Raw genomic sequence first — 15,397 nt, forward strand, 5'->3', positions numbered from 1 at the left:
ATCATAGGAGCTGCCAATTGGTTTTCTAATCCTCTCACTCAATATCTGCTGTTAATTTGCCTGCTATTTCAAGAACTTAAAGACTGTCAGCAAAATACACGATGCATTACAAAACTTATAATTGGGAATAAAAACATCTGAAGCTTTTCTGACAGGGTAAAACGTAAAGTACTATTGCACTGATCAGAACAAGGACACGTGAGCAGCCTCGTCGCTATTTGTGTGCAAACACAATTACAAACGCTGCGGAGAACGGAATCAACACTTCACTCCCGGCTTTGAAAAATGCTGAGAAAATTACATTGAAATGAATGAATAAACTCAACATGCTTACGATACGAAGTGAGGGGCAGAAAGGAGGAGGAGGAGAAAAAATATTTTGCTCACGCTTCCTTTACAAATGCAGAACAGTGGGCTCCCTTCCTCTTTTAGCCATTTTAGAATTATGCTGCCTAGGCCTGGTCTAATTTTCCTGCTTGAGAAGTTAAGGCACTTCCTCCACAGTTACTAAATCTGACAAATTACACCTGGGTCCACTCTAACGTGAAAAAATGTGCTCTTTGTTCCTGACCCCTTGGTCAGCCTGGAGATCAAATTCCTGGACATCGCAGAGCCCCACTCATATTCATTAAACACCACAGGAGACCAGCTCTGTATTTCTGTTCATGAGGAGAACAAGGTGCAGGTTACCGCGAACAATGCTACTGGCTCTGCCCCATTCAGTGCAAAGGTGGGCTTTTGACTTTTTTTACTTTTTGTAGTGTGCCTGCTGATCAATTAGTATGTGGCTTTTCTTTTCTCTCCACACCATCTTAGTGTCAAAAGAACAACTGAAATCAGAAAAAGAAGAGGCCAGTCAATTTTTGACTGCCAAATCCCAAGAGTGGGTTCACTGAAACCTGCTTGCACTGTAATGCTGGTTGTCAGATTTCATAACCAGAAACACAAAAATGATCTTAAAATTCTACTTCCTCAAACAAGCAATTATTTACCACGGGAGTTAATATTTGACAGATCAGAGTTTTTGTCTCCTCTCTCTAACTATACTCAGCTTTTGTATAAGACATTCCAGAGCTGAGAGTAAGTCAAAAAGAGGAATTTTGGAACCATGTTAGAGGCAGAGAATCAACACAAGAAACTTGAGAAATCCCTGAACTTTGTTCAAAGTCCAAGGCCCACCTAACTGCCTGACAATCAAACCTACGATCCTCCTGTCTCAGCCTCCCAAGTACTGCGATTACAGGCATGCAACACCACAGTTGGTTTTTAGTCAAATTCTTAATAGTGAAAGAGGTTAAAAATTGTACAGGGTATTAAAATAATCAAGCATGCCCACAAATTATGTACCATTTCTGAAAATTCTAACTTTGCTAAACATTTAAGAGGGTAGCATATGAAAAAGACTAGGGTAGACCTCATTTCTACTGTTTCACAACCAGAATAATTAAGAAGTTAAGTAACTCGCCTAGCATTACCCAATGAGCAGAGGCTGATGTAGGACTAGATCCCACCCATCAGACTCCTAATACATGAGCATCCTTAACAGAGGATGACAAAGGCAGTCACCAGACCGAAAGCATCAACACTCCACTAATAGTAATAGCTAAGACTTACATGCTTACTCCATGCTTGAAAGTCTTTGATGTGCATTAATTCTATCTTTACAACCATACTGTAAGGGGAATAATGTTGTTATTTCCTATTTTAACGATGAGAAAACAAAGGCATGGAGATGTCAAGAAACTCATCCAAGGTTCCAGGGCTGAATAAGTGGTAGACATGGGAAATATTGTCCTCTTTGTACAAAAATGCCAAGGCAGACATTCCTAAATTAATGTTCAAGCCGGACATGCATAGTGGCACACGCTTGTAATCCCCGTGCTTGGGAGGCTGAGACAGGAAGATCACACAGGTTTGAAGCCAGCCTCAGCTGTTTAGTGAGGCTCTCAGCAATTTAGTGAGACCCTGTTTCCAAATAAAAAATATAAAATAGGTCTGGGAGTATAGCCTGGAGGTAGGAAGCCCCTGAGTTCCACCCCCAGTACCACCAAAAATAAAAATTAATGTTCAGATGGTCCCAATAGTCCTGGAAATATCCATTTTAACAAATTATCTGCACACTGATATACAAACAATTCATATCTCCAAAAAATATGAAACTTAATTTTTTTTCATCAACCTCTGTATTCTTGACCAAAACACAAAATTGCAATGGGGTTGGGGGGTCCCATTTAGAGAATCTCCCTCACTATCAATGAAATTTTGTAGAAATCGCAACATCCATTATATGGAACAACAATGGCAAGGTAACATTTCAGAAGATCAATTAAGCCAGGCATGGTGGTGCAGGCCTACAATTCCAGTCCTTGGGAGGCTGATAAAGGAGGATCACAGTTCATGGCCAGCCTCATCAATTTAGCAAGACTCACAACAACTTAAAAAAATTCCTGTTTCAAAACAAAAAATAAAAAAGGCTTGGTACAGCTTGAAGGTAGAATGCTCCTGGGTTCAATCCCCAGTACCACCCCCCTAAAAAAGAAAAGATGACGACTAATGGATGCTGCCTATCTTTTCTTTACTTTTACCACCCTCTCCAATATTAAAATTAAAAATGTTAAAGGAAATCAATTCAGCTGAGAGATAACTGGATTACCTGCAGTTTGTACCATTACCCAAAGTGGATCATAATCCATCACATCACATATTTGAGTTACTCCGGTTTGTTTTTCTTTCGTGAGATGCTGTGAGATGCTCTCCGGGACCCCACATTGTGCCCTCATTCATCACAGCTGTCATCTGGTTTGGCTAAACTATATCCTAAACAGATTTGGATCAGCTCAGAGAATGGAGGAAGTTGTTGCTGTCATCATTTCAAGCAACTATCAACCCAGAGATCTCGGAACGTTCTGCTGGTTTAGGAGGAGCTTAAAATGTTCTGTGCCTTTTGAAGATATTTCAAAACTCATGTTATTGAAGCAACCATGTTACTCGTAGGTGGAGCTGCTCTGACAGTCTGAGGTCATTCTTCAGCGACTTCATCGGCATTCAGAACTGGACTGCGTAACTAGAAATGCTCAGTGTCCTGCCTTCTGCACAGAAATGCTGACTGACATCAACATCCTGCATTACCCCGAGGATCAGTGTTTGGATTACAGTTTGACGGGGCTAATTTCTGCTGTTTATAGTCTTGCCCTTTTCCACCTTCTCATGCATAATAAAAAAGTTGGTGGCCATTAATAAAGCCGGGTGTGAACTAGACCTGTCGATTGTAACCTCTAAATCAGCATACCATTACCACTACCACCCCTCCGCCATCCTTCCCTGAAATCAGACTTCTTGGCTCAAATCGGGATGCCAACGCTGTCTGTGGTGATTCCTGAGCAGTTACTTGACCTTTCCATGCCTGAGTTTTCTTATGTGCTAAATGAGAACCATCCTAGTGCCTATTGCTAAAGGTATTCTGAAGATTAAATAATAGATATAAAGGACTTAGAGCCATACCTGACATCAAGCATTTAATTAAGAGTTTACAATCATTGTGAGGTTGGTTTTGAACATCAGCCCTTCTGGATAACCAACCATTTAGGATTATCTCCACTTTCTATCTTACAGAGGACAAACTGTTGAGTGGAAAAAGCAATATGAATTCACTCTGCCTGTTCTCTTCCAGCCCTACACACAGCTCCTAGAAAGGGATGACAGTACTTTTCCAGATGGGGCCAATAAAGGTTTAATACATACATAGAGCCCTCAAAAAATACAGAATTCCCTGACACTGCTGATCATCTGGTCCAACACTCATTTTAAAGATGAGAACACTGGCTCTAGGTTGAAGTGACTTCCCCAAGTTCACACAATGTCTTAGTGGCAGAAGCCAAGAACAGAAAAATGATAATTATCATTCTAAGCAAGTTACTAGCACCCTAAGTCCACTGTAAATGTCACCTGTTTAATCTTTATGATCACCATCTAAAGTAGGTTCTGTTCTTTCTTTCTTTCTTTCTTTATCCTTTCCTTCCTTCCTTCCTTCTCTTTTTTTCTTTGATTGAACTCATGAGTGCTCTACCACTGAGCCCTATTTATTTCTTTGGTACTGGGGATTGAACCCAGGAGCTGTTCATCCTAGTCTCCTAACCACATACCAACCCTATTAATTATATCATTCAATCATTCATTCATTCATTCTGCAGTGCTGGGATTGAACATGGGGGCATTCTACCTATAAGTTACATCTCCATACCTATTTGGAAACAGGGTCTTGCTAAGTTGCTGAAAGCCTCACTAAGTTGCTGAAGTTAGTTTAAAACTTGTGATCCTCCTGTCTCAACCTCCCATGTACTGAGATTATAGGTGAGTGCCACCATACCTAGCTCCTATTTTATTTAAAAACAGGGTCTCGCTAAGTTGCTGAGGGTCTCACTAAATTGTTTGAGACTAGTCTTTAACCTGAGATCCTCCTGTTTCAGCCTCCCAAGAACTGGGATCACACAGGTGTGCACCACCGTGCCCAGCTCTTATTTATTTGTTTGCTTGTTTGTTTATTTACTTATTTATAAACAGGTTCTTGCTGAGTTGCTGAGGCTGGCCTTGAATTTGCAATCCTCCTGTCTCAACCTCCGAATACTGGGATTACAGGTGTGTACCACCAGGCCAAGCTTATTTTCACAGTCTTAAAAGATACAAAAACTCCCGTCTCAGCCTCCCAAATGCTGGGATTACAACAGTACTGCAAATAAATAAATAAATAAATAAATAAATAAATAAATATAAAAATTAAGGCTCAGCCATTATGAAGTAAGTTCTTCAAAACCTGACAACTGTCAACCATCAGACTAGAAATCCAAAGTGCTTCCTGTCAGGTCCCAACTGATACACTCCTGCTCAAAGTTTTCTAGAGCATAGTTTTGAGAATTTTAGTCCTGAACTCTCAGCCAGTAACTTCCAAACCACTTGTGCATCGGCCTCACCTGGAAAGGTTTGAAAAATCTGGGTTGCTGGGCTTCATCTACCAGAACAGAATCAAGAATCACAGCCTTTGAGAGGGAGGCTCCACAATCTATTTCTACAGAGCTAGTCATTCTGATGTGCCAAGAAACCCTAATCTAAGCAAGATGTTTTAGAACTGCTTTCAGTATAAAATCAGAGGGCAAGGAGCTACTCAAGGCTAACGGGATGTTCTGAGTAGCTGAATCCGTGTGAAAGGTAACTCGGTGACCTTCTCCAGCTCCTTCTGTGTCACACAGACACACGGAGCCCAATCACATAAATACATTTGCATCTGCCTAAACTCTACTCCCATTGCTCTTGCCTAAAGGAATTCGTTTCACAAGGAACATAACCAGCGCTGCTTTGCAGGAGTCCTCATGTGTGTGTTTTGTTGGAAATACAGTTATAAGCTTTCCCTCCATCCTGCTCATTTTCATTGAAAGCCTCAGTCCAAATCACATTTTCTTGGTGCCCAGCTTAAAAACAGAGGGGGAAATTGTTTGAATGAGCACTTACCAAGGTGCACCATATATCCTGAATCCCTTCACTGTTACCTCCGAATCTTGCAAGTAAATACTGTTTGTCAGGAGGGACTGAACATTGTCAAAGTCCTCTGGTTTCAATTTGGACACAGAGGGAAAACGGTAGTAGTCCTGTTTAACAAGGTCTGCCATGAATTCCTTATCAAATGTCAGTTCATGATTCCCAGCAATCACTATTTTATATTCATATGGCAGGTTTCCTGAAAGGAGAAGAAAAAAAAAAAAAGAGTACCAATTAGCACACTCATTTCCCATCAGAAAGTGCAACAGCCAAGACTGTGTGATTAGCAGACGGCTCGCTCACTCAAATGAAATAGTTTCATCATTCCATTCGAACCAAAATTTATGACGTTCACAAAATGGAAAATAAACAGGAGATAGGGAGCTGCTAAGAAGCTAGAAAGCTACTAAGAAAATGTTAAGCTTTCTAGTTTGGTTTTCCTCTTCTGTATTCTATAGATTCACTGTGGTGAATCTACATGGTAATGAATCTACATTTTATAATTTTCCAGGAGAAAGTGCTTTCATCATGAAAAGGCCTGGGCTTCATTTGGTCCTCAAAAATATAAGCCCACCAAATATTCTTAACAATTCAGATTAATGCTAGATTTTTAGTACATCTTTCATATGAAAGGGCAGAGCCAAACATTCTATAATTTAAATATAGGAAAGAAACCACATAGTATGATTTCATATTGCAAGTCTAATTTTAAGTTTACCTTTTGGATTGTGGATAAAAAGAATATTATTAAGGGCCCCCTTAAGGCTAACTTTTCTCCCACTGGGATGGGAGAAGACACTGTAATGCTTAACCCCCTTTTAATATTTATGGTATGGAAATGGGAGTTCTCAGTGTATGCTTTTTATGCAAAAGTTTCCCGATTGAAATGAGATAATTCTGGGAAGAAGAATGAAAGCTATAAAGGAAAACCCAAACACCAGACTTCTGCATAGATTTATAATGTTTGAATAAAGTACAGATCATACATATTAATAACTCACCGTGATGCTATAGGAACCAAAATCGAAGGGAGATAGTACGGGGCAGCTGTCCCTATCCTGAGATTAATGCCCTTTTCTTTGCTCTGTCACTACCTATCTTGAAAGCCTGACTGTTGGGCTGCTGCTTGTTTTTATTTTGGAGGAAAAAGAGTGGGACAACAGCACGGATGATTCCAACTGCCTGCGACTCCTGGATCCAATGCAAAATTAATGTATCCTGCTCTTCCAAGAATAATTAAAGTTACCACTAGCAGGAAATTGGATACACTTGTTCTAAGAATGGGTCCAGTAAACCGAAGTCAATGCTCTAATTAAGAAGGCTTAGTGGGGAAGATAATTTTGGGGGGAGTCTGGGAAGGAAGCCTCAGTTCCATCATCAGTCCACTGACTGGCATTTCAGCAAAGCAAACTACAAGGACCCCAAAAAGTCTTCACCATCTCAGCAGCGCACTGCAAAAGTGGCCACTAATGATGCAGTTCTAAGATGGGATGTGTTATAATATTGTGATTTTTCTTTAACTCTTTTTTTTTTAGTTTCTCAGTGTAACAGAATTGCATAGATAGCATGTGCATTATTGGGAGGCATAAGAGAGGTGAAAGCAGCCTGATATAAAATAAACACTGCTGCTGGGTGGGGTGGCGCATGCTTGCAATCCTAGTATTTGGGAGGCTGAGATTGGAGGATCATGGGCTCACGGCCAGCCTCAGATAGTGAGGCCCTTTGCAACTCAGTGAGACCCTGTTTCAAAATAAAGAATAAAAAATAGGGCTGGGGGTGTAGCTCAGAGGTAGAATGTCCCTGAGTTCCATCCCCAGTGCCGCAAAAAGGAAAAAAAGAAAGAAAGAAAGAAAGAAAGAAAGAAAGAAAGAAAGAAAGAAAGAAAGAGGAGAAAGAAAGGGAGAAAGAAAGAAAGAGAAAAAACTGCTGAGTGATAAGACCAGAAACGCTGAGACCAAAATTCAGTGTGTATCCTTGAGTTCTAGCCCACAGTGTTTGTGGGACATGTCTTTGGCCCCAGTTATTTGAAGGCTGTCCTGAAGAGCTCACCAAAATAGCATCTCCCAATGCATGTTTATGCAAGTTTGGCAATCAGGAGTATGATGGATGCTGCAAGTCACTTAGATAGAATGGTGATGATATTTTGCACAATCCCTGCACTTGAAATATCCATAAAAGATGGTATTGACAGGGCCACAGATTCCCAGCACTTCCCACTCTGGAAATTCGTTCAGTCCCACAACTCTAATATGCCTGTGTGACCCTGTTGGCTTGATATTATACCCCTAGATTCACTTGTGCTCCCAAAGCCAAACAGTCTAAAATGTTTTTTCTGGAAAGAAGTCTGTTCCTAGGCGAGTCCTTCCTGAGTAAATCTTTGAGCAACCCTACTTGTACATATCACACGGCAGTTGTCCGGTTCCCGTTAATCATTCATGATGATGGATTCACTGTAAACCCTTTTCATTATGCATCACTACTCTTGCAGGAGGACCTGGCTTCTCCATTTGTCCTCATTTCAGAGCTCTGGTTTGGAATGGGTGAGACCGGGACACAGGGTAAAGGAAGTACATTTTTCCCCTTTGGACCATTAAAAAAAAAAAAAAGCAACACTGCTGCAAAGTAAATCTTCCTCAGGAAGACAGGCATCCTCCGTGTCTTTTAAATCAAATTTTGGAGACTCAGCATAAAGAAGTAGCCACTGAAATGAACAGCCGCAGAAGCTGTGATGATATTTACACATCGCCAACAAACTCATCTCTTTCTAGGAATCCAATAGTAGTTTCCAACTTCCATCCTCTGTTACCTATGTTATGAGATTGTCTGACATATTTTCTTTTTTTGCCGAACTGACCTTTCATCTATAATCTGCCAACCTTTATGTTTTATATGAAAAGTGTAAGCAGGGCAGCTGACAAATCTCCTGTTACTTGATGGCATTTTCTTTCCCTCCGCCCCCAGACTAGATTAATTTGGAAGGCTTTGCAGTCAAGCTTCAAACTTCTTGGTATTCAAATAGCATCACTTTCAAATTGTCAGACAAAGAGGAGCCTGCCTTGATCCATTTTATTCAGATCAGGCCATCTAAGCCGACCTGCTTGAATAAAAAACCAAGGCCATATATAGTTATTCCTACAGGAAAAATATCCTTGCTCTGAAAGACCTAAAGAACTCTACCAGCTAAACATTTTCATCCTTCCAGAGACATGAGAGATATGTTCTGCTAATGATGGAGAAGATTATTTTAGGTGGAGTGGAAATGAACCTTTGACAAAATGTCAGTTTTGTATATTTTATTTATCATTATTATTATTAATTATTATTTGTGGTGGTTCTAGGGGTTGAACCCAGGGGCATTCTACCTCTGAGATATAGGCCCAGCCCTATTTTATACTTTGATTGTGAAACGGGGCTTTGCTACATTGATGAGAGTCTCACTACTTACTGAGGCTCTCCTTGAATATGTGATCCTCCTATCTCAGCCTCCCAAGTACTGGGATTACAAACATGTGCCTGTCTAACTTTTTATATTTTAAAAAGTTATATTTGGACTGGGCATGATAATGCACGGCCTGCAATTCCAGCTTGAGTGGCTAAAACAAGGAAATCCCAGGTTCAAGGCCAGCCTCAGCCACTTAGTGAGGGCCTTAGCAACTCAGTAAGACCCCGTTTCAAAAACAAAAATGCTTTTTTTTTTTTTTTTTTTTTAAGAAAGGCAGACTGCCACGTACAGCACCTCATTTGGATGTGTCTGGAGTCTTAGAAGCTCCTACAAATGGACCTTGAGAGCTTGTATGGAGCTTCTAGCAGGTGAGCACAGCTACTTATATACCTTTGACTGAAGACTGTTCTACTCTATTCGGGGAAGATGGTCCTCTTCAACCTAGCGCGCAGCTTCAGGAGGGACACACGTGGAGCGGTGAGGGTGGAAGGGGACACCCGCCTAGCCAGCCAGATCAGCCAAATCAACCCTGGTGATCAAGGGTGTGACGTTAGCCAAATCACCCTCACATCCAAAACTGCTTTAAATCTTAAAAGCGCTGGGGTATAGCTAAAAGGTAGAATTCCCCTGTATTCAATCCCCAGTTTATAACACACACACACACACACACACACACACACGAAAAGATATACCAACATTAAGTAATGATAAATAGCTTCATTTTTCTATTTTTATACTTCAGTTCTTTATTATTTTTTATTTTTTGGTTCTACCTCTGAGATACCCTAGCCTTTTTATCCCTTTATATTTTTAATTTTTATTTTGAAACAGGGTGTCATTATGTTACTGAGTCCTTGCCAAATTGCCTCTAATCTGCCATCCTCTGTCTCACCCTACCAATGACAGGATTACAGGCACATTCCACCACACCTGGCTCATTTTTCTATGTAATATGTGATTTTTTTAAAAAGTTTGTATAAACCATAGTACAGCTAATTCACAAATATAGCAGAATGTTGATGGCCAACAAGAGAATCAACGAACTGTGGAAACTAAACCCCTTGGCTCCATGCAGAACCGTAGACTATGAGCACATTGATAAGGGACCAGAGGCCGCATCTGAGTATTATTTCAGTCTGAATCTTCTGTGCATCATGGTGTCCCATAAATAAGTTCTCATGACATGAAAGTCAAAGGGGTCCTCACTGCTACTCCAGTCTGAATTGCCCTGCGCTCTTGCCAACACATATCCCCCCAAAGCAGCCACCAGCTCCAGTTCCCAGACTTCTCTAGCAAGGTGTCTTCATCTTCCAATGGCCCACATTTGCATAGAACACATTCATCTCTTTGCATCTTCCAGTCTGTCCAATATTTAGTCTTTGAATCTCTTTCTTCCAGTCTGAATCTTCTGTGCACTGGCACCTTCTTCCTTTTCCAAACATCTCCTAGTTTTGCTATTTTGGGCCTCTCTCTTTATCTATGAAATCTCACTCTCTAGGAAGTTTCTATTTACCCATCCCAAGAAGATAAAAATAAACCTCCTTTAACACATCCACAGGCACACATGCCTCACACAGCCCTAACAGGGCTTGATCTTGACTTCGCTGCTTCTTTGAGATGCTTCCTTGTGTTTTGTTTTTGCTGTACTGGGGATTGAACTGAGGGGAATTTTACCTCCGAGCTATACCCCCAGCCCTATTTTTAACTCTTAATTTTGAAACAGGGTCTCACTAAGTTTCAGAGGGCCTCACTAAATAGCTGAGGCTGGCCTTGAACCTGCAATCTTCCTGTCTCAGCCTCCCAAGTACGAGGATTACAAGCATATGTCACCAGGCCCAGCTTCCTCATGTCACGTCTAAATCTCTGGGAAGAGAAGTCCAGAATCTAGCAGCTGATGCACTGAATTCATCCCACAGATGTATTATGGTGAGCCTTTGGCTGTGTTTTACATTAAAAAAAATAAACTGACAGGGAGATATCACATAAAATATTCTGGGATTCCAGCTTTTTCTGGAAAATCAAAAGATCAGGCAACACTGACTCCTATTCCCCAACAGACCTTCACACTTCTGTTTCTGTTTCTACCTGGTCCACTTACCATATTGGCCCCTGATGGACCACTGTATTATTATATTTAACAGCTATAGACAAGGGGTCACTGAGAATTTATCCAATGCAATCTGTATTCCATCTCTATTCTCTTCTGAAAGCTTCATTGGAGGTTACTAATAACTTCCTACCTGCCAAAGCCAAGGCCTCTCTCTTGCTCACCTCTGCTAATCCCACCACAGCAACCCACTGCCTCTGAAAGTACCCATGCCCTTGATTACTGAGGCTGCATTCTCCAAATTCTCCACCTCCCTGTCTGACATTTCTCTCCCTCTCTCTTCTTCATCAGCTCCCCACCCCCATCATGCTACCTCATTGACAGCGTAGTCCCTACACTCTCCTATTTTCTCTCTACTTCTATGGAAACTGTTTAATACACCTTTATTGTACTCCTCACATCTCCATCCTCATCATTCAGTTTTTAAACTATTAAAACTTAAACTGTACAGGAAACATGGGGCTAAGAGCTCTGCAGGCCACATATTATCCGTATGATCTTGAGCAGACTCCTTGTGCTGTCTAAAGTGAAAATAGGAATAATAATGCACCTTCCTGGTGGGCTGTGGCAAGGGTAAAATGAGACATTCAAAAGTATGTGCATGGTATAAACATTTTGTGTATCATTACTCCATTCTTTGGGCTTTGCTTTTCACATGTGACTTGACTCCCCCTAGACTTGAAGGAATGGATGGATAATGGCTTGTGGTTCCTGGTTTGATGCAAAGTACCCAGTTTAATCCCTCCTAATGGTGGGCACACAATTTATATTTGTTGAATAAGTAATGCAATGAATGAGCCCTTGCAAGATTCACCAGGGGCTTCCTAAGAATTCCTGGAACAGGGCTTGGCATCTTGAACTGACAATGTGCAAGCTGGCATCACATTTACTTCCAAGTTTAAGCCCTCCTGAAGTGTTCCATTCTATCCCCTACATCTGATCTAGCCAACTAACCTCCAAGTAATGCTTTTTAAACTACAAAATGGGAGAGAGTAATAAAACTGCACCAAGGGTTTAGTGAAGATTAAACAAGAGCCTACACATAATGTACCTGCATGGTTCCTGACACTTTCCATAACACTCTAAAGACATTAGCTATGTTGTTACAGTTTTGACAATGATGAGCAGCCCCCACCAACCCAAGAAATCATTCCATTATCCACAAATTATATCACTCCCTAGTGCCAGGGATTACTTTCAAAGAAAATCATAGGGAGTCAGGTGTGGTGGCACATTCCTGTAATCCTTCTACTGGAGAGTCTCAGAAAGGATTATAGGTTCGATGCCAGCCTCAGCAACTTATTGAGACCCTGTTTCCAAAAAAATAAAAAAGCTGGAGGTGTAGCTCAGAGGTAAAATGCCCCAGGGTTCAATCCCCAGTCTCTCTCTCCTCTCTCCTCTCTCTCTCTCTTTCACACACACACACACACACACACACACACACACACACACACACACACAGTATCTGAATATAGAGAAATTTGATTTTTCTAACACAGAATCTGGCATAGCCTAATGTGTCCTTCAAGCAATAAAATTAGCACCAGGGCCCAAAAGGTATCTGGGTCTAGAGGTAAAGATGGGTGGGCCTCAGGGACCTCCAGCCCGCACATGTGCAAACACAGGCCCCTGCCTTGCGGGATCCTACCCTGGCACCACATCTGCCCCCGACGTGCCACTTCTTTCCTCCTCCTCTTGTCTAGATATGCATCTCTTCCCGTGTTGATGAATACAGAAAATGTGGCAGGACTGGCCTCTCATCCCCAATGAAGGTACCATCGTAGCTAGAAGGCATCCTAACCAGAGCGACTATTCATCTGTTTCCAGCTTCCTCTAACGGTCACATGGGGGGTGCTCCTCTAGCACAGGGAGCAAGGAATCAGATATCTAGAGTAGCTAGAAAAGTTTAATATCTTCAGCCGTGCGCATGTCTCAGGAAAATCTTTTGACGGTTTCAAAGCGAACAGACAGCAACTTGTGTTGAGGTCAGCCTCTTTTCCTTATAACGCTGGGCAGTCAATGGGTCACAGCAGCTCCCATGAATCACAGCGAGTAAACTAGGAGGTCTCCCGAGGCTGCCTGACCTGCTGGGGAAGATTTCGCAAGACTGTCTGACCTGCTGGTGGAGTCTCGGCCTCCTGAGACTGTCTGACCTACTGGTGGAGGTCTCGTGAGAGTGCCTGACCTGGTGGTGACAATCTCGCGAGACTGTCTGACCCCCTGGTGGAGGTCCTGGCCTCGTGAGACTGACTGACCTGTTGGTGGAGGTCTCGCGAGAGTGCCTGACCTGGTAGTGACGATCTCGCGAGACGTTTGACCTGCTGGTGGAGGTCTCGCGAGACTGCCTGACCTGCTGGTCTGAGAACTTTGTTCTGTGAAGCCTCCTCAGTGCCAAAGCCAATGTGAGGAAACACAAGTGTGGAGGGGATCAAGCTGCTCCCACATTCACCGGAGCCTCTGTGTTACCTGTTTTTCTAGCTTAGGGAAAGACTTAATCTGAAGATAGTATCCCTGACTCAAATAAATAAATAAATAAATAAATAAATAAATAAATAAATAAATAAATAAATAGAAAAACCACTTATCTGACTCCATTCTATTGATGAAGAAACCGAGGGTCTATGCAGAGTCACAGCCAAAGCTGGTGGCGCAACTGGGACAACCATTTAGCTCTTTTGCCTCCCAGGTGGCCAGTATTGTTTCAGTTGAACTCAAATATGTAACAGCCCTAAAGATGGGGCTCAAGGCCTACCTGTTATCTGAGTCCCCTGCCTGCCATTCCCTCATCTATGGTGATTTCTAGATGTAGGCAGTTAGGGGCCTTTTTATTTTACCATGAAACAGAACTCCCCATTCTGGGTGTTTCTCTGGCTGGATCATGGGCTTCTCCTCCAGGAGACATGAGGGGTAATGTCATCCTCACACTATGACAACATCCTGACTCAGTTAAGGTATTTCCCCAATGCTACCGGGGCTGATGGTATAATGTCTTACCTAATCCTCTTCCCCAGGAGACTTTGGGTACATAAACAAGGAAAGGAAGGTCACACAGAATTTGTCTACCCCAGGAGGGGAAGTCCAACTTCATGTTAGACTTTAGAATGTAAAAAGTTGTTGGCTATAAGAACAAGGATGGGAGTTAGATAGGAGAATATTCCAAATGCCTTTAGGGATTAAAAAAAAAAAACACCTGTGAACTAGCCTAGAGAGAAGCAAGAACTTGGCATGTGGTTATCATTTTAAAATTAAGATATATAAGCAATGCTCTCTCCCTCGGTCCTCCTCCTCCTCTTTGTCGTCATTGTTGTCATCATCCTCCTCCTCCTTTTCCTCCTCTTCTTCCTCCTCCTCCTCCTCCTCTTCCTCCTCTTCCTTCTTCTTCCTCATACTGGGGGTGGAACCCAGGGACATTCTACCTCCAAACCACACCTCTAGCCCTATTTTTTATTCTTTATTTTGAAACAGGGTCTTACTGAGTTGCAAAGGGCCTGTAGTAGCTGAGATTGTCCGTGAACTGGGATCCTCTTGTCTCAGCCTCCCAAATGCTGGAATTACAAGCCTGCACCGCTATGCCTGGCTCCCAGGGACATTCTACCTCTGAGCTACATCCACAGCCCTTTTTTAAAAAAATTTATTCTGAAACAGGGTCTCGCTGAGCTGCTGAAATCTTACTGCATTACTGAGGCTGTCCTTGAACCTGCAATCCTCCTGCCTCAGCTTCTCAACTTTGGGGATTAAAGGTGTGCACCACACAACCAGCTCAAACAGGATTCTCTCTGTAGCTTGCCCCTCCTCAATAAAAAGTAGTGGCCCTCAAAATTAAGTATCATAAAATGCAACCTATACTACAAATAATTATAGAATGCATTTCTCAAAAAAAAATCCCTCAAGATTAGGTTTAACCAAAATCCAAGGTCAATTTTGATATATGCACTTTTCCTGGGGATTTTACCACCACCTGCTAGAAGATGGCTTTTGCCTGGTAGTCTCAATTCCTCATGAATGGGGAGTGTGAAAAATGCTGCAACCCAAATGGCTTGTCAGGTTGTGGCCAGAGCCAAATACCACCTTAATCACACATCTCTATTTATCAAGGATCTGGTAAATAAGGTTATCCCATTGCTGTCCCCTATATACTTCTGCTAAGACCAAGGGAAACTCCAGCATACAGCAAAAGCTATTTCGAAGACACCATCCAAAAGCCTCCAAGGCTTTCCAGGTTTCCTCAAGTAAATGAAAACTTAGTTCTATAAAAGCGACACATTGTAAGATCTCCAATCCCTGTGTCTATTCCCTTCCATTCTTGTAAATTATAGATT

General features: G+C 41.9%; 1 protein-coding gene across 1 annotated transcript in view; it reads right to left on the minus strand.

The window, feature by feature from the left end:
- Positions 1 to 15,397, minus strand: part of MPPED2 (metallophosphoesterase domain containing 2) — a gene marked incomplete at both ends in the record, with an annotated part of 183,605 nt that overhangs the window by 83,758 nt on the left and 84,450 nt on the right. The window contains one exon of the mRNA XM_080692773.1: positions 5,503 to 5,728. Within this exon, the coding sequence (XP_080548899.1) occupies positions 5,503 to 5,728 (226 nt within the window). The remainder of the gene's footprint in view (positions 1 to 5,502; positions 5,729 to 15,397) is intronic.

This window comes from Muscardinus avellanarius (assembly GCF_963383645.1).
Source record: "Muscardinus avellanarius genome assembly, chromosome: 1".
Classification (NCBI taxonomy): domain Eukaryota; kingdom Metazoa; phylum Chordata; class Mammalia; order Rodentia; family Gliridae; genus Muscardinus; species Muscardinus avellanarius.